Source organism: Choristoneura fumiferana, chromosome 7 (assembly GCF_025370935.1).
Source record: "Choristoneura fumiferana chromosome 7, NRCan_CFum_1, whole genome shotgun sequence".
NCBI classification, from domain to species: Eukaryota; Metazoa; Arthropoda; class Insecta; order Lepidoptera; family Tortricidae; genus Choristoneura; species Choristoneura fumiferana.
In genome coordinates this window covers 9,278,874-9,300,847 of record NC_133478.1, presented here as the reverse complement: position 1 = coordinate 9,300,847, position 21,974 = coordinate 9,278,874, and the positions used below count along the sequence as shown (strand labels likewise).

The 21,974-nt window shown below is 35.5% G+C and overlaps 5 protein-coding genes across 6 annotated transcripts; 2 read left to right on the top strand and 3 right to left on the bottom strand.

Annotated features, from left to right (window-relative positions):
* Positions 1–1,562: 1,562 nt before the first annotated feature.
* Positions 1,563–2,752, bottom strand: Ykt6 (YKT6 v-SNARE homolog). The gene is made up of 2 exons (XM_074090107.1): positions 2,582–2,752; positions 1,563–2,437 (listed from the first exon to the last, which is right to left on the bottom strand). Exon 2 carries the CDS (start codon positions 2,378–2,380, stop codon positions 1,784–1,786), a length of 597 nt encoding a protein of 198 aa, XP_073946208.1. The 5' UTR covers positions 2,381–2,437; positions 2,582–2,752; the 3' UTR covers positions 1,563–1,783.
* A 673-nt stretch (positions 2,753–3,425) lies between these two features.
* LOC141429665 (uncharacterized) lies at positions 3,426–11,398 on the bottom strand. Of its 2 annotated transcripts, XM_074090090.1 has the most exons (6): positions 11,290–11,398; positions 9,965–10,226; positions 7,885–8,124; positions 7,102–7,221; positions 5,188–5,421; positions 3,426–4,421 (listed from the first exon to the last, which is right to left on the bottom strand). In XM_074090090.1, the coding sequence occupies exons 2-6, from the start codon at positions 10,076–10,078 to the stop codon at positions 3,849–3,851; spliced, it is 1,281 nt and encodes a 426-aa protein (XP_073946191.1). In that variant the 5' UTR covers positions 10,079–10,226; positions 11,290–11,398; the 3' UTR covers positions 3,426–3,848. The 2 variants fall into 2 exon arrangements, with proteins under 2 accessions (XP_073946191.1, XP_073946193.1); XM_074090092.1 differs by lacking the exon at positions 11,290–11,398 and having other exon boundaries at positions 9,965–10,333.
* Positions 11,399–12,040: 642 nt separating this feature from the next.
* On the top strand, positions 12,041–16,067 carry Taf8 (TBP-associated factor 8). The gene is made up of 7 exons (XM_074090093.1): positions 12,041–12,087; positions 12,253–12,411; positions 12,544–12,642; positions 13,158–13,345; positions 14,285–14,435; positions 15,302–15,436; positions 15,881–16,067. Exons 2-7 carry the CDS (start codon positions 12,264–12,266, stop codon positions 15,994–15,996), a joined length of 837 nt encoding a protein of 278 aa, XP_073946194.1. The 5' UTR covers positions 12,041–12,087; positions 12,253–12,263; the 3' UTR covers positions 15,997–16,067.
* Positions 16,068–16,481: 414 nt separating this feature from the next.
* LOC141429667 (proteasome subunit beta type-2-like) lies at positions 16,482–18,626 on the bottom strand. Its single transcript, XM_074090094.1, has 4 exons — positions 18,423–18,626; positions 18,148–18,341; positions 17,758–17,920; positions 16,482–16,677 (listed from the first exon to the last, which is right to left on the bottom strand). Exons 1-4 carry the CDS (start codon positions 18,526–18,528, stop codon positions 16,523–16,525), a joined length of 618 nt encoding a protein of 205 aa, XP_073946195.1. The 5' UTR covers positions 18,529–18,626; the 3' UTR covers positions 16,482–16,522.
* Positions 18,627–18,737: 111 nt separating this feature from the next.
* LOC141429918 (mitochondrial tRNA-specific 2-thiouridylase 1-like) lies at positions 18,738–20,585 on the top strand. The gene is made up of 4 exons (XM_074090477.1): positions 18,738–19,606; positions 19,705–19,885; positions 19,967–20,055; positions 20,293–20,585. The coding sequence occupies exons 1-4, from the start codon at positions 19,531–19,533 to the stop codon at positions 20,583–20,585; spliced, it is 639 nt and encodes a 212-aa protein (XP_073946578.1). The 5' UTR covers positions 18,738–19,530.
* The last annotated feature ends 1,389 nt before the right edge of the window (positions 20,586–21,974 follow it).

Sequence of the window (21,974 nt, the reverse complement as noted above, 5' to 3'; positions counted from 1 at the left end):
CCACACCATTCCATGGTCACATTTACACATACCTTGCATATAAATCCCTTACAATGCAAAAAAATAACAATATCATATTTATCTCTAAATAGGCCTCAATAGACATTTAAGGTAAATGTATAAGTATTACCATTGTCACATATCAGTCACTCAATACATTTTTGTGATGTTATTGCTAAAACAGTAAACTAAAATGCAATTATTCTTACACATGTGCTAAACATTCCAATTAACTTTAAGCCAAACCAGTTGCGCATTTACAGTCCAATGTACAGTCGAGTTCATAAACTTGTGAGCAAAAATTTGATCCTCCCCTCCCCATGAGGCTGACATAGCCACATTAAATTTATTGTACTAAAGCCTCGTTAAAATATAAGATTAAAAAAAAAATATCAAAAATATCTGAACACAGCTCTATTGTTAACGGCGTAGAAGCGTGTTCAGATATTTTTGATCAAATTTTTGCTCACTAGTTTATGAACTCAACAACGTTTATGACTATACTATAATTTAGTACAACAAAAAATGGCTCTGCACATCCAGAATAACACTGATGTTATCGAAAATACTTGAATGGGGACAGTGATTGTAAAGAAGCAAAAATGCAATAGAATTAACATTCAAATCTGTGCAACTCGGAAGTCTCAACTCTGTCCAATTTAGATATAACAAATACAGTCATCGGACATCAGTCCTGAGGTCCTATTGTCTAACTCACTAAACTTGGAATCATAATCATTTTCACCACTTCTTTCTGTCACACGGTACAGGGTGAAGATAGAAAGAGACGGTGAATAAGATCGAAAGTGCCTGTGCGCATTAGACAATACAACCTCTGGCCCCTATACCACAAACATTGCAAGTACTATAATTCCACATAATTGTCACTTTTTGAATTAGAAAGCTAACAATTATATTGCTATGTAGCACTTAAGTATATTTTTGTGGCACAAATTTTAATATGTGCAAAATCAAAATAGATCTACCATAATGAAATTGCTACAGTGGTGTAGCTACCAAGGGGCTAGGCGGGGCAGTGCCCCGGGGCCCTCAAGCTCAGGGGGCCCTCGAAATTCTGCTTTATAGCTGATGATAAAGTTGCTTAGCATTTTTAAAGTATTGGTATATATAATGATTTTACTTTAAAAAACCTTACCAGTTTTGATAGCAGTGGGCCCCATTTTTTTATTTGCCCCAGGGCCCTAGGTTACCTAGCTACGCCACTGTTGCTACTTATTGCAATGAAACAGAAATTGTAATAAAACTGACCATTATTATTCTCAGTATCATCACTATTTCGGCATAAGCAATTTCATTACAGTACCTCCTATATTGCTTTCCACCCTTATAATACCATAATATATCAACTTGTAAATATTACTGAGACAAAACCACATCAATTACTTGTCAACTGTTAAGATAAGCAAAGTAATAAATCTCTTGGTGGGAGAAAAGGAATGCAATGAAGCAATTTTATAAACAATGTTAATAAAGTAAGAAAATGTGTCACAAAGTTTGTGTAAATTAAATTCACTCAATCATACCACAAGTAAAACTAAAGATTACATTTGATTCCTTTATGTGCTATTAAAACTTCCCCAAAATATGAACAATCAAAACCATAAAAAAACTTGCTGAATGTTTATAACTTTCTCAGTTTCCAAGCGAAAGCTTTTGTATCACACAATACACATTGAATATATCAAACAATGTTTATGTATGGTATAACATCAATACTCTGCTAAAAAAACAATTGTGGCCAGTTTGAAGTCAACAAATTGCTTCAAAAGCTACAGCAGCTGTTAGTTTTCTTGGCTGTCTTGTAGAATGCTTTACTGTGGTAAGACAAGCTGTCCGACTTTGCCACTAAATCATCTAGTTTTTCTCCTCTTTCTAAAACAGCTTTTATTGTGTCATGTAAGATAATCTTTGTTTCATCTAAGTCCTCCTGTATTTTAGTTAGGGCATCTGCTTCTCTAGGATTTTGGTACTTAACCAAGTATTGCGGCAAAACTGGGAAATCCACCGTGGTCTCATTGGCCGTTGGCCATGAATTGGCTGGCACTTTTGCTGAGAACTCATCCAGGATCTTAGTGATTAATGTGTGTGCAACCCTGCTGGGATACTCATGATCCGAGATAAGAATACCTGCAAGGTTGTCTGCTCTGACATACACTTGTAGCATATACTCTCCTTCCTTGACGGACTGCCTAGCAGCCAGCTGCGTTCTTTCTACCATTGTTTTACTCACAAATGACATAAACTCTTGAACTGAGCCTTTTTGAAAGTAACTGAAACTGGACAGATCATAGGCAGCCTTGAGAATAGTGGCACTGTTGACTCCTTTGTACAGAACTAGAAGCCCATATACTTTCACCATTTTGACAGCTTATAATGCACTTGGTCTTCTGATATCACCCAGGAAACAATTGGCAAGCTGCAATAATGAATAAAACACAAGTTAATATAAATGTACTAATAAAGAACGATGGCACCTAACAATTATCAGGAGACTACGGAATCTCAAAAGAGTATAAGTGAATGATGAAATTAGGCTACAGAAAATAAAACAAATACTTACTTCAGATTGTTTACAATTTTGTATCGATGTGTCCTACTGTGAAGTATTCTTCAGTAGTGGCATAGTAAGTAGTTTTTTTTTTTAAATCAAAAAATCGTGAAACTTCGCACAAAATTAGTTGAAACGCTTACGCTCTTTGCGCTTACGTCACTTCATCAACGTCAAGCAAGCTAAATGTCAATGTCATGTTTTTTTTACTTAATCCTTCAAGGAAAGGCAAAAGAATATAAGCCTATGCAGGAGCCACGTTCAATGGAATTAAAAATTTAATTCCAATCAAAGGTTTTAGTTACGACAAATTTTTACTAAAATTATAGATGCAAAATTGAGTACATTTGATCGTGCGTTACATTGCAACTCTTTGATTGCAACACTTGTACATAGTAGCACCGTAGTCAACCGATCGTGATGAAATTTGGTACGGAGGTAGTTTGGGACCCATTGTAACTAGTAAATTAACAAAAAAAAAATGTTTCCGTGAATTTATTTGTAGGTACTAAGTAAGTAAATTATTTAATCCAAGATATTCCATTCATAGTTCATGCAGAAAGATTGGCCGAGTGATTGGTGAAGAAATGTGCGTTAATTATTTTAACATTTGATCGATTATATTTATAAAGTTGTAAAGTCTACACCTGAACCCTCCTGAACCAAAAAAATATTTGAACTACCAAATTTAAGTTACAGTCGAATGCAAAAATATATATACTTACAACCATGGCGACAAAATATGTACCTACACATGGACCTTATATTTAAGCATAAAGGTGTATAGATATTTTTGGCGTCTTGGTAACATATATGTACATTATAATTTATGACGCAGTAGGTAGCTAAACAAAAATAATCTATGAATTCTTTATTTAAAAAATTTAATTAACGAAACAGGTAAATTTTCACAACGAAATAGAGTTGTCTTTGTTTACTATTTTGAGCACTCAATAATGCAGCGTCTATTTTATTTCTACAATTATTATTAACCATCACTTAGGCCTCGACTTGCCAGGTGACATGTTACATGATCCACTTCCCGTCGAGCGATTTTGGCACACACCGTGTGCCTAAGGACACCTGTCCTCAAATGCGCTAGGCGCACTCAGTGAGTGTGTCTATCTATCGCGGTTGCGGACTTTCGCGAGGCGCTCTTTGCACCCCCAAATCGCTCAAGGGTTAAGCTGACGCTTAATCAAAGCTTTGATACATTTTACAGGTTTTATTTTGGTATTTAGCACTGACGCCGTTTTCCTTTTGAGTTGTTTCTTTTTGGCTAAAAAATTGGTCTCCGAGAGCCCTGTGTGCTTTTGCTATCATTATCTTGAGATGATATATTAATACTATTTTGGAGTTCAGATGTATTTTCTGCTAAGCTAGATAGATAGTCCGAATTCTGCCAACATGCACTATCTTCCGTCATACTTATTGTGATTGGAGATCGTGGAATGTCATTTTCTGGTGATGTACAAGCTGAAGATCCAGGAATAATATAAGTTGAAGACGGTGTTGAACTATGAGAGCTGGAGTACGTTGTCGTCCAATGAGTTGCGGAAGGTGAAAAAGGATTGTCAAGAAGTAAACCATCAATTTTATACATAATTCTTTGACGAAGGTCATCTGGATACTTTCTCAACTTTGTTGCTAGCAGTTTAGCATATATGTCACAGTCGTCTTCTTCATGATTTTTGTTACTTAAAATATTGTTGAGAATCTGAAAACTATTACTTAAATCTGTTTGAGCATCATCTAAGTTCATGCGCCGCTTTTTCTGTCCACTAGTTGAAGCATTTTTATTCCGGGTACTTTCATTCAGAGTATCTTCATCCTGGGTGTTTTCATTTTCAGACTAAAACCGAAAAATAATAAGATTTTTTTTTAATAAATAAATTTCAAATGAACGAAAATTTATTTTTGACCGAGCGAGTGCCAAGAGCGAGCGAAGTGTTACCGTTTCAGCAGGCCTACTACGAAACTTGAAGTTCGTGTCATGCGGTCCCTCTGACACTTATACTATTTAATACGAGAGCGAGAGGGACGCTACGATACGAACATCGAGTTTCGTAGTAGCCCTGCTGTTTGGACAAAAATATATATATATTTCGTCCGTCCAGCGGAGCGGATGTCCGGTTGTTCTTCTCTACAGTCTCATTCCTCAACCGGTTTTCGTGAAATTATGTGAGCAGGTTCGATAATTATAAAGTAAGTATACGAAAAGTATACCTAATTTCATTGTCGATTTAGTTTTTGGAACTTATTAAAATAGCGGAGCTATGGGCGTTGAAAAGTTAAAAAATAGTTAAGTACCCATTTCAAAATGTTCGAGGCACTACTTTTTGCAATAAGTTGAAGTTTGTGAAGAGGCGAAATATCGCTAGATGGCGTTAGTATCGTGAGGTCCGTTTGACATTTGCTTGCGATTGGCTAATTTAGTTATTTAATTTTAACCAATCACGAGCAAACGTCAAACGGAGGACCTCACGATACTAACGCCATCTATCTGTGAAAACCCTCATTATTTAGATATACCACAACCACCAAAAGAATTGCATGAATACACATATTGACGAAGCGTTTTATTTAAGTGCCTACTCTGGTTTCCATTAATAACTTACATCGACGTCTGGATTTGTTGGTACATCGTATATAGGCCCCAAAAATTGTTCCATTGCCTCGTAGGCGAACCATGTTGGTTGATAAATATCATCAGCCGCAGTCGCAGATCGAAGTGAAGTTTTCTTTTTGTGCACTAAGGGTCTAAAAGATGCCATCAAGGATTTCTTTTTTGCTTTTAGCTGTTCTATGGGAATATTCATCGCTTCCTCTATCCTCGTCCAAGCTTCGTGTACCTAAAATAAATAAGTTTGAAAAAAAAACCTTATAATTTGTAATCTAGGCTGACATGATAACGATGACCGGTATAAAAAAAATTAAACTGTTTATTATAAATCAGAATAACATTACAAAAATCTTATAATTACTTAGCTAATAATCTTTATTATTTAAGATTTTATAACTAAGGAGTGCTAAGAGCGGGCGAGCCCTCATCTATAATTAAAATATAATGTTTCCATGCTACATGCTACATATATCTATATTGCTTAGTTATTATTATTGTAGGTATATGGTTATTGCCTGGCCTTGTTTGCTTCTTATTTGTTTTATTACCTACGCAGGGTTAGGGTTTGGATTCATTGTTTTCTTCAAATGTAGGTAGGTAACTACATACTTTCATTATTTGCACGTCTCTTATTACATTGATAAATAAACCATAGTTAAAAAGGACAAGTAGGCCCACTCCGACCCCTTAGGAGACTTAACAGCCTACTCCGGCGTGGACGCTTAGGGTTGTCAACGTCTATTTTAGATTAATTACCTACCGGCAAATAATTTTAGTACGAAAGTTAACTTAAAATTGTCTTATGTCTGTGTCTAGAGAAACTAGACAGATTCTATGCCGTTATATTATTATTATTATTATACTAAATTTAAAAAGATTATTTATTAATTCACTGGAATGGTGATGGCGACTGTATACATACTACTCATGTTTACCTATACATAATACTATAACTATATTGTTTATAGGTAGGTAGGTATCTATTATTTTTTGTGTGTCCTTGCACGAAACTATTACACTACACTTATATATCACTAATTTACAACTATACCTAATACAAAGAATACGTAAGTACACCCGTACTCACCCTCACCTTCGTGAACCTAAAAGGTGTCGTAGCTAAAATCGAAACGTACGTCACTAGCGCAGCCTTACACTATACCGTACCCTAGCGCCGTAGTTTCCACAAGCTTGAGAATACGTTGATTACCGAAAATGAACTCGAAAGACATCCGCAGAAAATCGAAATCATCGCGACATTAAACCTGCACTGCAAGACGAGCGAGCGAAGCAACGAATACGTCAATGGTACTGACGGCGACGAGACGAGAGACGCTAGCCTTGACTAAAGAAAACTTAATCTTCCTTAAATTATCAGTGTGTGCGTGCGGCGGGTGAGTGGCTGAGTGCGTACCGGCGCCAACCAGCGCGCACACATTTAAGCCGCGCGATGTACTTTTGTTCGTAGTGAGCCTACTTGTTCTCTTTTACTATGGGTAAACTCTGCTACCGCTGAGCACCGGATTAACAATTCATGCGGAAATAAACATATTCATCGTATTGCAAGCAAATTGGAAGCGATTGTCCGTTCAACCTACGCATTCATGATCGCAGAGTGATTGTTAGTTAGGTTATTAATTATATACCCATTCCTTTTAAAGGGATTATAGTTCGTAAGTTAGTAAAAAAGTACCTAATCTGACCATAAATTATTAGTTTCAGAGACATTGACGATTTTAGATTTTAACAAAACTCATAGCAAACCTCAAAACTCTTTTTTTTTCCATAATCATAAGTATTTTTATGTAAGTATTTGAGTTTTTCGATAGCTAACGGCTGTACATTACATTTTAACTCCAAAGTAATTATCCACCCCAATATTTAAAAAAACATATACTTAGGCACATACCTTATTTCTTACTTTATTCTGCTTGTTTCTGGGGTCCCAAATTGCTGGTTCAGTAGCCAACAAGTCGATAAACTGTAAGACTATTTCATTAGACCATTCATCGGCAGACGGAGCGACTGACTGAAAAATTACAAGTTTATTCAATGAAATCCTGGTAGGTAGGTACGAGTATGTGGCCGGCACGCACACATATTGTCTTTCCTTTAACTAGCAGAAAAGCCAACAAAAATAAATAAAATTAGAGAGTTTTTATTAAGCTTAACTTCCGTGATTTTTTTCCATATTTTTAGACGTGCGGTGTAAAAGTTAGAGGGGAGGGGCAATTTTCGGAGTGAATAATTTCGGAAATATTCACTTTATCAAAAAGTGATTTTTGCAAACCCCTATTAATTTTCAAATACCTATCCAACAATACCCCACAACGTAGCGAGGAAGTGAAAAAATAAATTCTTTTTTTTGGACTCTGATAAAAACATAACGAAAAAATCATTGCTTCCTGTCCTCGCCACTTCATTGCACGACGACAAAGAAAGTACAGAATGGCTCTGAACAAAGGATCTGACTAAAAGTCATGAGTAAAAAAAAACTTACTAATTAATGATTACCTACTATGACTATTAAAGTTGATTGCAATGCATGGGGGGTAAAAATAAACGATGCACGTTTCCCATGTGTGTTAGCGACGGAGCTTTTACTTTACCTATACCTATAAACTTTTTGTAGGTAATCATAGTAATATATATTTACAAAATAATGAAGTATTAATTGCATCAAATAACTTACATCATCTTCCGCATTTGTTTTCTGTGCATCATAGTATATGGACCCCAAAAATTGTTCCATTGCGTCGTAGGCGAACCATGTTGGCTGATATACTTCATCAGCTGAAGACTCGGATCGAAGTGAAGATTTTTTTTTATTTATTAGCGGCCTAAACGACGCCATCAAGGATCTCTTTTTTATTTTTAACTGTTCTACAGGAATATTCATCCTTTCTCCTATCCTCGCCCAAGCACTATCTACCTAAAATAAAGAGGTAAATAAATCAGTAAGTACGCCACTGATCAGGGTTTAGCATTGGTTACGAACCTGAGGGTAATTACTGAGGGCATAGGGATAAAACGGTGAAACAGCGGTATTAAACAGCGGTTTGCTGAAGTGGCGTTGGGCTGGCCACGTCTGTCGCAGGACCGATAAACGGTGGAGTAGACGAGTCCTCGAATGGAGACCACGGTCGGGAAAACGTAGTGTAGGGCGTCCTGAGCATATTAAAAGAGGAGAAGTGTGCCCACTCCGACCCTTTAGGAACCTTAACTGCCTACTCCGGCCGGACGCTTAGGGTTGTCGATATCTATTTTAGATTAATTACATACCGGCAAATAATTTTAGTACGAAAGTTAACTTAAAATTGTCTTATGTCTGTGTCTAGACAAACAAGATTCTATGCCGCTATATCATTATTATTATTATAATAAATTTAAAAATATTATTTATTAATTCGCCGCAGTGGTGATGGCGACTGTGTAGTGTACATACTACGCATCCCTGCACGAAACTTTTACACTACACTTAAATACTACTAATTTACAACTATAACTAACACAAAAAAAAACGTAAGAGGGCATTTTTACTTTAAATGACACAACCTAATTATTTTTTCAGAATTCGGTAATCCTGGGTTTTCCGTACTCACAATCACGAGCACTATTGATTCTGACCAAGAAAAAAAACGTCCCCAATTTTCCATAGAAATTTTATGTGTCCATTTCGTAACGATCCATATAAACTATATGAAAAAAAGTCACAAAAGTGACAAAAAAATTAGGGACACTGTTTTATCATTTAAATCAATAGTAGGTACTCGTGATTCTGAGTAAGGAGAATCCAGAATTACCTAACTCTAAAAAAAAGTTATGTTGCGTCATTTAAAGTAAAAATGCCCAAGTAGTACGCGTACGAGATGATCACCTTTTACGTTCGCGTACTCGTACTTACGTATTTTTTTGCTTTAGGTACAGTTGTGAATATAGTATATAAGTGTGATATAGTATATAAGTATAGTGTAATAGTTTCGTTCAAGGACACATGAAAAAATGATAGATACCTACCTACCTATAAACAATATAGTTACAGTATTATGTGTAGGTAAACATAAGTAGTGTACACAGTCGCCATCGAAACTCCGGCGAATTTATAAATTATACTTTTAAATTTAGTTTTATAATATAATATAGCGGCATAGAATCGTACAGCTCCATAAGGGTGCAGTATAATAACATATTCCGGGCCCTTATGGGGCTGCCCAGGTCTTGCAGTGCCTCAACCATGTTTGCCGAGGCCGGAGTACCTGACTTTTATGCTGTTGTGCGCGCGCGCATAGCCTCCTTTTGGGAGGGGCTGCGTCGCTCGCGGAACAGCATCTTAAGTGCGGTCTATCACGATGTGGACAGTTCCATCTTTAGGTACTGGCTTTCCGCCCATCAAGACGAGAACCGAAAGTAGGTACAACCTAATTTTATTTTTATTTCCTATTCCTTATTGCTATTTTGTTTTTGTATTTTTATTTTAGTTTTATTTTTAATGATTTTATTTAATTTTATTTTTTACATAATATGGGTGTACTCTGAATGCCTGAAAATAAAACTTTATTATTATTATTATTATAGAATCTTGTTAGACATAGACATTAGACAATTTTAAGTTAACTTTTGTACTAAAATTATTTGCTGGTAGGTAATTAATCTAAAATAGACGTCGACAACCCTAAGCGTCCGCGCCGGAGTAGGCAGTTAACTCTCCTAAAGGGTCGGACGGAGTTTACATACTTCTCCTATTTTACTATGGCTATACTTTACTTACATACCTTATGTTTCAATTTATGCTGCTTATGTCTGGGATCCCAAATTGCTGGTTCAGCAGATAGCAAATTGATAAACGTTAATGTTTTCTCATCAGACCATTCACTAACCGGCGGCATGACTAGCTGTGATTAAAGAAGCTACACTATTTTTACTGCCTTCTTTCCTTGCCACTTTCCATGCCATTCGTCGAATCGTCGAGTGCGTGGTTGTAATGTAGAGTGTAGGTAGACCTCACCTCGCCTCCCTCTAATCCCTCTTCTGACACTGACACATTGCGTTTGACATTTATAGAGACGTCCGAAAGTGTTAACAGTACGATAGGAATCGATTCTAATCGCAAAATCGGTTCAATTCCTTTGATAAAAGTGAGATTCGCGGGTCTATATTAATTCGCATAAATTAATTGTCCTAATTGAAAATGAGATAACGTTATTTCTCATAATTATTAATGACCATAACATTAATTCGCATAACTGAATGCGCATAATGTGGATTAGCATAACGATAAGTTGGCATAAATTTAATTAGCATAACATTGCTTTGCATAAGTATAAAAGAGTATAAACATAAAATTATTATTTTAATGAAATTGTTTTTTTTTGTCAAATAATATACATATAAATAAAGTATTACATTAAGTGAAAAATTATTACTAAGAGTAAAATGGTTATTGTTTTATTTACTCAATTCAAGTTATGGTTAATAATTTTATGCATATTTAAATTATGCGGATTCATCATTATGGTAAATAAGTGTTATGCTTTTTCATAATTATTCAAGTTGGCTGTTATGCACAATTATTTTATACCAAATCAGTTATGCGAATTCATATAAGGGGCACCCGAGATTCGCGTCTAATAGGAATGTATTATTATTCCTCTTAAGGCAATAGGAATGTATGGTTGAAACCATAATTCGTGAGACTAGATTGTCAATTCAATGACAGTTAAAAGGTTACCATTACCAGGGTTTGACGAAATTAAATAGTGATGTAGCCGATATCAATATTCAGTCAGTGTCGATTCGACTAACTGGTTTGCTGTGGCTCCAACTTTAAAAATTAAATCTTATGTGTGGTCAGATCTAATACTAAAATTGTCAAAATTAATACAAATTTTGAATCGATTTTTGATACGATGCGCATACGATCCAATCCGTGAATCATTTCAGAGGTTTACGATTCATGACGATTCAAAAAATCGATTCAAAGTGAAAAATCGACGAATGCCCCGCACCGCGCACCGCCCCCCGCCCCTGCATCCGCCAATCGCAACTCAATACCGGTGACAAAAGGCGTCCTTTATGGAGAGAATGATGAAACTATTACCTCGGTTAGCGCACACTTGGTGACGGCAATGATATTCTGCGCATATAAAATAGATAAAGCGGATTTAAGGTGAGGCCACTCAAAACAATAAATAAATGAAATAACTGTCGTTGGTTCGTATTTGCACTCCTTTAAATGGTATCTTACAATGCAAAGTATATTATTAAACTAATTCGATATTGTCACCGCAAGTAATGGATAAAAATACTACTAGAAGCCAATGCCGTAATAATTTTTTAATATCGACACGAACAGCAGGGCTACTACGAAACTCGAAGTTCGTGTTGTGCGGTCCCTCTGACACTTATACTATTTAATACGAGAACGAGAGGGACGGTACGAATTGAACTTCGAGTTTCGTATTAGCCCTGCAGCACTGAACTGCCACTGGCAACACTTGTGAAAAATGAGTTGTCAATCTAGTCTCACGAATTATGGTTTCAAGTATAGAATGAATATCGCAATGTTGAATAAAAATAAAATTAGTATAAAATACAACAAAGCTCTTAAAAAATATTTTAACATTCAGAAATAAATACATAATGAATTATTAACAGATTAAAAATATAGACGATGTATATATCAATTACTTCTGAAAAAATATCGATATTTTGAAACTTTGATACATCATCGATTTTACTTACACATCTCTAGACAGTTTGACTCTTGTTTGACTTTTGTGTGAATATTTTTTTTATACTGTGACCTACTAGCTACAATTAGTAATCTGTGCTGTGACCAAAGAGTATTGTAATGTAATGTGTATAGGAAACTGTGACTGCTGTGCTCAACTGTGCTGTGTGTGTGCATTGCTTAGCTTACTTACTTTGATTTGAATTGAAACTTTATGATATGAAATTTTGTATTGTAGACACATCGAATCGACTTGGATTGGATTTGCATTGTTTACGTTAACTTATTCTGTGTAGACAGAGTAAGGTTTTAACTCGTTTACTTATTCAGTCTTTTAGATAATGTCTGAATCAACAGAAAAAGTGGAAAGCAACTCAGATGCTCGACGGCGAATATTAAACATAGCTGTTTCCACAGTACTTTTGGAATCTGGGTTTGATTCAGCAGATAAAGTATCATTGGAAACTCTCACAGAGATACTACAATGTTGTAAGTTACAAGTAAATTAGCAAAAAACAAATTATAACACCGAAACACTACATTAACACGAACAGAGTAACCATAACATGTAATTATTGTTTTCAAGTTTATCATTAAGTTTAATATTATTTTTTGTTTTAGTTCTCACAGAGGTTGGAAATTCTGCCAAGGGATACTGTGAACTTTCAGGACGAGTGGAACCTGTGCTTGGAGATGTTTTTATGGCCCTCATCAATATGGGTATTGGGGCAATACTATAAAGCATTGTATAACCATTTTCGGATAAGTTGCTTCCAGATATCTTACATGACAGATATTTCTGAGTATTTCGTTTGAATTAACAGAGATAGCACCTTAGATTTTTGTCACTTAAAATGTTGTAACTTCCACAACTAACATAATTCCCATGTTTACAGTAAAAGATGCACAACTTGAGAAAAAAAATTGTCATTGATTAAATGCACTTGTTGTGATATCCTAAAACATTTATCCTGTGATACACCCCGCACTCTACAGTGGCGTATTTGAGATTTGCCAATTTTTGTTACTAGTTTTGATCACCTTTTATCATAGGGTACTTCTCCAAAATGACCCAAAAAAGTCATTGTTCGTGCAACTGGTTAAAATTAATAATATAAAAAACTTCTGCTTCATTAAGCAGTGTTGTCAAACTTCTGTATCATAAAACAATAATATCACCAGTTAATGAAATATAAAAAAAATTACTAAGTAATCTTATTATCTTAACTTTTCAGGAATAAGCTTACAGGGTTTAGAGCAATATGCAGCTAGGCCAAACAGGCATGTGATTCAGCCCCCGCAGCAGGCCCCTGCACCGCGGACTCCAGCTATGCTGTCAGCTGGCTCTAAAGCTAAGCCCGCACCTCACATACCATTCCATCTGCCACCATTGCCTGACCCTCATGCTTACATACGGACACCTGTAAGACTCATATTGTATAAATAAATAAAATAATAATAAATATCACGGGACAATTCACACCAATTGACCTAGTCCCAAAGTAAGCTTAGCAAAGCTTGTGTTATGGGTACTAAGCAACGGATAAATATAATTATATAGATAGATACATACTTAAATACATACTTAAACACCCAAGACCCGATCACAAACATTCATATTTTTCATACAAATATCTGCCCCAACACGGGAATCGAACCTGGGACCTCAAGCTTCGTAGTCAGGTTCTCTAACCACTAAGCCATCTGGCCGTATAATTGTTGTGTAACAGTGGTGTTCAAGAATTTGGGCGTTTATCAATTTCATTTATAATAGAAGTGAAAATGAACTGAGCAAAGCTCTGTTGCCCAAGTGTTCTGAACTACAAGTAACACAAGTAAAAAAAAAGAAGATTTTAAATAGGATGAAACATTTATCATGCAACAATCAATCAACCATATGGTTTGTATGGGTAACCATACTAATCATTGAATTAAAATGGAACTTATTCTAGTCTCAGATTTGTACAGTCAGCTGCAGAAGTAGATGAGCAGTGGTTGTGCTCAAAATGATCTAAACACTTATTACCTTGGCAGTAGAATGAGGGTTTTTCGACAGGCGAAATATCGCTAGATGGCGTTAGTATCGGGAGGTCCGTTTGACATTTCTGTCATGCTTGTGATTGGATAAATATCTAAATGAGCCAATCGCACATCGACATCTAACGGACTTCACGATACTAACGCCATCTAGCGATATTTCGCCTGTCAAAAAACCCTCATTGTGTATATATCAATTTGAGGACCATAACTGCTCATCCACTTCTGCTGCTGACTGTACTATCAAACCAGTTAACATGGCCCAACTTTTTGACCTACCTGTAAGCTTTACTTGTAAATTTTAAAATAGAGCCCTGTTTTTTAGACACATAAACAACCAGTAACTGAATATGAAGCAATTAGAGAAAAGGCTGCCAGTCAAAAACGAGACATTGAAAGGGCCCTCACAAAATTTTTGGCCAAAACGAGTGAAACACACAATTTGTTCAATACGGAGGACAATACGGTCTTTCCATGTAAGTATTGCATGCAGGCAATATTCTGAATAAAGGGGCATTAAGACACAATCTACTATTATTAAGGGCGGTAAATAAGGAATTACGAACAAGAGTCTATTAGAAAGACTGAGGGCTTTAATGAGCCGATGTTCGTAATTCTAGTACCGCCCGTGCGACATACAATGTTTTTCATTACATTTGCGAGTAAGATTGTATATTTGTAAAAGAACAACTAATATTCTTTCATAAAGTGCCGATACCGCTGACTGCGCTCTTTACGTTACTCCCGGATTGTGTTCGAATCGCTTAACGGTATAGGGCCTATTCAATTATTGGAATTATACCTTTATATAGTTTTTGTGGTACTAGTCGTGGCAATGAACTTTTAGGCAAAGTTAGGCGGCGGAAGATATAGGATTAGTTTCGAATAGGTATGTACTTTTTAGATTTAGGGGAGGACGCTCGATTTTAATGAAAATTTGCACTTTAAAGTTGAATATTTTGCAAACGAATCACTGAATCAAAAAATAATGGTTTTGAAATACCTATCCAAAGATACCCCACACTACAACTACTACAAGGTTGGATGAGAAAAAAAGTCACCCCCACTTAACGTCTATAGGTACTTTAAAAAAAAAAAATTTTTTTTATTGTAACATTTTGTCGGCATAGTTTACATATATATTCGTGCAAAATTACAGCTTTCTAGCATTGATAGTCCCTGAGCAAAGCCGTGGACGGACAGACAGACAGACTTGGCGAAACTATAAGGGTTCCGTTTATGCCATTTTGGCAAAGACAATTTTGACTTAAAATTTGTTCAATTTCTTTTTTCTCAATGTTCTAAATGCATTTTATTTAACTATAGTGTTTTCCTGTTTTAGTAATAGCCTGTAAGCCAACATTCCCATCGTACTTAGCTTGCCTTCTACCTACTGACCAAGTGTTTGACTTCGACGAGTTAGAATATCACTTCCAAGTGGCCAACAGAACAGAAGATATGCCTGCTGAGAAAAAAGGTTTGCTGCCTTCAAAATTAGTTTTAACCTCATAAGTCCTCGCGTACTTTATAAAGGATCAATTAACACTAAGAATAACGGCCGAATGTACTTTATAAAGTACAAATCGTTCATTGAATAAAAAATTCTAATATTTTTTAAATAAAGTCCAAAATAACAAAGCAGGTCAACCATATCTCGGTCTTAAACGCTAAGTTTGTTAAAAAATGTCAGGACTCAGGAGGTTAATAATAATATTAATTCTTCTACTTAACAGAATTTCTTAACCTGTTGTTACCCTTCTCGTTTTTTAAATTAGTTTAAAAAGTATTCATCCACTCTATCGTTGATGCTGTGTAAAAGGATCTTTAAACTTTCGTCACATAGGACTCCAAGATGCTTTGAAACACTTAATATATGGATGTTGTTTTAAGCAAGTTATCTTGATTTTTTTAATTTTTTCAGATCAATCTGATAATGAAGGTGACAATGGTGGTGACGAGGCAAACAACTCTCAGTCGGAGGCTCAGGATAACCCAGCACCCTCTAGTCCAGAGAGGAGTAATAAAGCAGGGGGATAGCCAATTAAGCAATTAAGATAACATGGATATATAATAAATTTTAAATAAATTAGAAGTGATTTCTTGTTTAATTCTTCACTGTTTTTTTTTGACAAATTATAGTTTTTTCAGCCTTTCGTACAGTCAATAACAAAATAAAATTGTTAAATCTGGGATAAGGTGGACAGTTTGGATACATTTAAATATTAATTCTGGGCTAGCATTGACTTAGTCAAACTCAAATTCACTGGTGGATCAAAAGTATGAAGACTGTAGACTAGATTGGCTAAAACTTAACTTGGGTGTTTTCTCCATTTTAATATTATCATTCCAAAACATGACAAGCCTTGTTTCATTATTCATTGACTATCCAATCATCAGCCTCAATGAGTTTCATTCAAGTTTTTAAAAACTAAAATAATTATATATTAGTTTTCATTATAATTAAAGCAGCTTCCACTCTGCAGCTTAAAACACCTTCAAAAGGAATAAATGAGAGAATCAAGAAATTAAAAAAAAAACTTTATTTTATTCCTTACAATACATATTACTTCGTAGACTCCATGCCAATAGGAGGCAGGACTTTGATGCCATCTCTGTTGACCACTGTCACTTGAAAGTTAGGCAGGCTAACAAACAGTCTCTTGTGGACTTCTTTGACACACATCTTCAGAATATCATATGCTTGCTCCTCAGTCAAATCTAGAACAAAAGTAATTGAAAATTTTCTATAAAATTTACTTGGAGATTAGTAGTAGTAAAACTTTATTATATAGGTAGGTTTAAAACAGAAAATTACAATTGTGGAATTACTAAATCAGGGACTTTAATACAGCTTTGTTTTCAGAGCATGACATGAGTGTGTGTAAGCTAACTTTGGGGGTGGCAGGCGTGTTTTTTTTAATTTTTATTCGACTGGATGACAAACAAGCAAGTGGGTTTCCTGATGGTAAAAGATCACCACCGCCTATGGGCGGCCAACCTACAACATCTTGCCAACCTAGAGGCCTAAGATGGAATACCTCAAGTGCCAGTAATTTCACCAGCTGTCTTACCCTCCATGCTGAAACACAACAGCGCAAGCACTGCTGCTTCATGGCAGGATTAGCGAGTAAGATGGTAGTAGCAATCCGGGCGGACCTTGCACAAGGTCCTACCACCTGCAGAGCTTGCCTTCAGAATCCAAAAGCTTAATGGTTACTTGATCTGAAATGTATACTTCAGAATCAAATTATATTTATGTCATGACATTGGGAGACTATACAATTATACATCTATAATTTTTTTTATTTTAATTTATGATGGTGGAAGCATGTTTAGTTTTAGTTTTGTTACTAAAGGATCCCATACATTCCTGTATTATTATTATTATTATTTTCTTGTAATTTTTTCTTTCATTTTATACTATAGTTGTTATTAAAAAAAAAAATACTGCCAAGTTTTTTGCGGCGCATTATTCTTGGCAATGATGGTCTTTCGTAATTGCTGGTAGTTTAAAAAGCTGACATGTAAAAGTGCACATTGTGGCCTATTTACTGAATAAATGATTTGAATTTGAAGGGATTTCTGCCATAGGTTCGCAGAAACAGTTTAATATTTAAATCTATTTTATACTGAACTCTTTAGGTATACAGTGAACTACTCTCATTTAACATTCAATAAAAAAAAAATATAGAAACTATTGATCAGGATTTCAAAAACTTGAAACTACCAAAAATTATAAACACAAGTCCAGTTCAAAACACTTAAAACCTAACATTAAGACTACTACGAGTCACATACCAGGTTTATGATAACGGTCCATGATGCTAACACTGAGGAATCCACCATAGCCATGAGCTGCAAAAGGCACTTTGACACTGGATGCCAAGTAATCCATAAAGTAAAGCTCTGGGCCGTTTTCCTTGTCATAGCCAGCCATCAATAAGTTTACAAAGTAAGGAGTCTGAAACAAACCAACACCATGATACTGTTGCACTACATGTTTTGTGGAATGGTGCAATTGGATCTTAGATGAGGAATAAGATTTCTGCAAATTGTGAATGTCGAAAAAAATTCAAATCAAGCTCTGTAGTAAATAAGGAATCCCTTTCACCAAATCCTTAATCTATGATCAATTTGAAAACATTTAGCTTGTGATGTAAGACTTGTGCCCAATCATTATGAAATTACCCGGCTCCTGAGGTACTCGGCCAAGTTTCGGCGAGTAAAGTTAGCCGCAGCAGTGGGCCCAAGCTCGTAGCCGTTACGCATCTTGTACAGCTGAATGTTCTTAGCGATGTATTCAGCGAACTGAGTAGTGTCGCCAGAATCTCCGATTACGCCCATTACTAGTTTATCCGATATTTTGTAGATCTTTTCTTCGTCTAAAAGATACAATTAACGTGGTTAAACATAACTTTGACGCATAATGATAAACAACTTTTTCATTAAAACCGCAAACTCACCATCTTTCATGACCATAATACTGTGACTGTTGCTCTGATCGGCTGCTATCATAACGAAGTCATTGCACTGGATTCCCATCAAACATTGTAGATTAATATTCGACATTTTTACGAATTTAGAGGAAAAGCTCACTCAAAGTCAAGCCGCTTCGGATAATGACAATAATAACCTATTCTGAAAGTTGTCAAATCATGGCGGCTTTACGGGTTGTCAGTACTTAAAGAATATTCGGGTGGCACAAGGGTGACACTTTTTCCCGGCCCGGATAATACCGACATGGTACGTACACGTCCATAGAAGCTCACGTCAGTTTCTATGGGCTGTACACAAAAAACAGAGTCGGTATTTCCATGTCGGTATTATCCGGGCCGGGAAAGAGTGCCACCCGAATATTCACCACACCTCGTAACGTAACATTTTTACCAACCAACATACACACGATATTTTAAGAACAACACACACGCGTTAGAAGGACTAAGTTTATTTCTTACGCTGTTTTGTTACATAAAATAAAAATTAATGTCAGGGCAGGGGTGGTACAGTCAGCATCAGAAGTAGCTGGTTACTTTCGTACTTTGTCGTTTTACAGCCACGTACTTAGCGCCATAAAACTTTGACAAAAAGTGAGTGAGTAAAAGTAACCACTAACCACCTACTTTTGATGCTGACCGTACATCGAACGCACGTACTAAATGAAAAAATCGCGTATATGTACGGGATTTTTTGGACGACTGGCAACCTCAGTTGCAATTTTTTTTACAAAGCAAAGTTTTAGATACCTGACTTATTAAGAAACATTGTTTTGTCTCAATGTTGCTTCTCTTATTTTGCCAAATGTTAAAAACTAACACCAAACCTGAAATTATTTACAATAACGTACGTAAGTATTATTTTATAATTTCGACTTGACTATTCTGTAGCAATAAATAATTGTGTGAAACTGCTGTACTAGCTGTACCGTAACGTAATCAACACAGACTACTAAGAGATACTAACGTCAATCTATCTTGTAAAACGTCATAATCATATTCATATGTATGTCGTATTGTAGGTTATGTTATGATTTTTTTTTGGTAATAATTATTTAATTGCTTTAATACTACAATAATGTTCCGAAAAGTAGCGCTCGGCATGTCCGGGGGTGTTGACAGTGCTGTGGCTGCATTACTTCTGAAAAGAGCAGGTTTGTTTTAACATTCTCCAACATGAAGATGAAGTATTAATTTTCAATCCAAAATGTTCCAAACTATACTATTATAACATATCTTATATTGTTTTCAGGATACCAAATTGAAGGTGTATTTATGCGTAATTGGGACAACAACTATGAAGCTGGTTTCTGCTCAGATGAAAGAGATTTCGAAGATGCGACTTTTGTCTGCCGTAAGCTAGAAATTCCGTTGCAAAGAGTCCATTTTATAAAGGAATACTGGAACGAAGTATTCACAGTGCTACTACAAGAGTACGAAACAGGGCTAACTCCAAACCCCGATATTCTATGCAACCGATACATTAAATTTGACAGCTTTTTTGAACATTGCAGGAACAATTTAGGAGTTGAAGCTATAGCTACCGGCCATTATGCTAATACATCATTTGGACCTTTTTTAGAAAAATATAATGAATATGAAGGTAATGCAAACAATATACACACAACAAACAACAACAACAACAACCAAGACACAACAAGTACAAGTATCTCAAAGTTTGTCAATTGTGTTTTGTTTGTTTTCTTTTGTACAATAAAGTTTCATACATACACACATACATATACCTATTATATACTTAGTTCTCAAAACTCTGACTACAGAGTCTACAACTTTTGGCAATTACCATACACAAAGTTTAATTTTGTATCCTTGTTTCTAGATGTTAAATTATTACAACCAGCTGACAAATTTAAGGACCAAACCTTCTTTCTTTCACAAGTAAAACAGTTCTCCCTCCGAAGATGCATGTTTCCAATAGCACACCTACTGAAGAGCAGTGTGAGAGAGATAGCCAAGACTGAGGGACTACAAAACGTAGCCACTAAGAAAGAGAGTACAGGAATTTGTTTTATTGGTAAAAGAAGATTTCAAGACTTTATTGAAGAAGTATGTGACACCTTTTACAAGCCACTTGTATTTGTATTATTCATTTATTTAATAAGTTTTGTGTAACAATTAATTTTTAATTTAAGCTTTTTTTTGCTAACTGTAGAGGTACTTTAGGTTGTCATCCAAACTACATTTTCATATCATACCAAGTTTTGCGTAAATATCACTAACCCTGCGGAATTCTGTTCTCCGGGGACTGTCCTGGCTGGATCACCTAAATTTTTCTACCAGATTATTGTATAGTCACTGGATATAAATAAGTATACCAAAATTCAGCTCATTTCAATACCACAAAGTGGCTTGTAAATTGTTTGCAAGTTTTCTGGACGTGGAGATACATGTGGGTGAAGTTGAAAATAATAGACAGCGTGCAAAAGATATTTTAGAGATAGTGCATACAGACGTAAACGGTCCATTGAACCCTACAGGTGTTGCAGGTGAACGTTACTTTGTATCTTTTATTGATGATTTTAGTAGAATAGCAAAAGTGTATTGCATTAAATATAAAAGTGAAGTGTTTGAATGTTTTGAAGCTTATATGAATTTAGTTGAAAATATGACTGGGAAGAGAATAAAGGAACTGCGTTGTGATAATGGAAGAGAATATATAAATAAAGATTTTTACAGGTTGGCAAAAGATAAAGGGATATTCATAAATCCATGCCCTCCATACACGCATGAGTTGAACGGAGTTGCAGAAAGATTTAACAGAAGTGTCATGGATAGAGCGAGATGCTTAATTTCAGAAGCGAATGTAGATAAAAAATACTGGCCAATTTTTGTGGAGACTGCAGTGTACATAGGAAATAGACTGTTAACGAATACAGTAATAAAAAGAACGCCTTATGAAATATTTACTGGAAGAAAGCCCGATGTGTCAAAAATGAGAATAATTGGAAGTAAGGTTTTTGTGAGAATTCCTGAAGCAAAAAGAACGTCGAAACTAAATCCAAAAGGAGTTAAAGGTATTTTAGTAGGATACACAAATACGGGATATAAAATATTAGTAGACAATAAAATGACTGAAACAAGACATGTAACATTTATAGATGAGACTGCTAGAGTGATTGAAAATAATGAAGATGGAAGTGAAGACGAAAATAATGAAGTATTTGAAGACGCGGTTGAGGATACAGGAGATCAATTGGCACTACAAGAAACTAGAGAAGTGATTGAATATGGAAGACCACAGAGAACAAGAAAAGTGCCAGAATATAAAGATTTTGTAGTTTATGTAAATACTTGTGATGCGACTGTACCAGAAAATGTTGAAGAGGTATTGCCAATTAAAGGAGTATTAGGGGATTTAGATGTTGAAATTAAAAACGGTATAAATATATATGAGGACAATACAGGGCAATTGGTTTGGCTAGAAATGGGAAGTTTCCAAGAATTCGAAACACATTGACATAAGTTACCATTTTGTTAATGATTACGAAAAGAAGGGGTTAA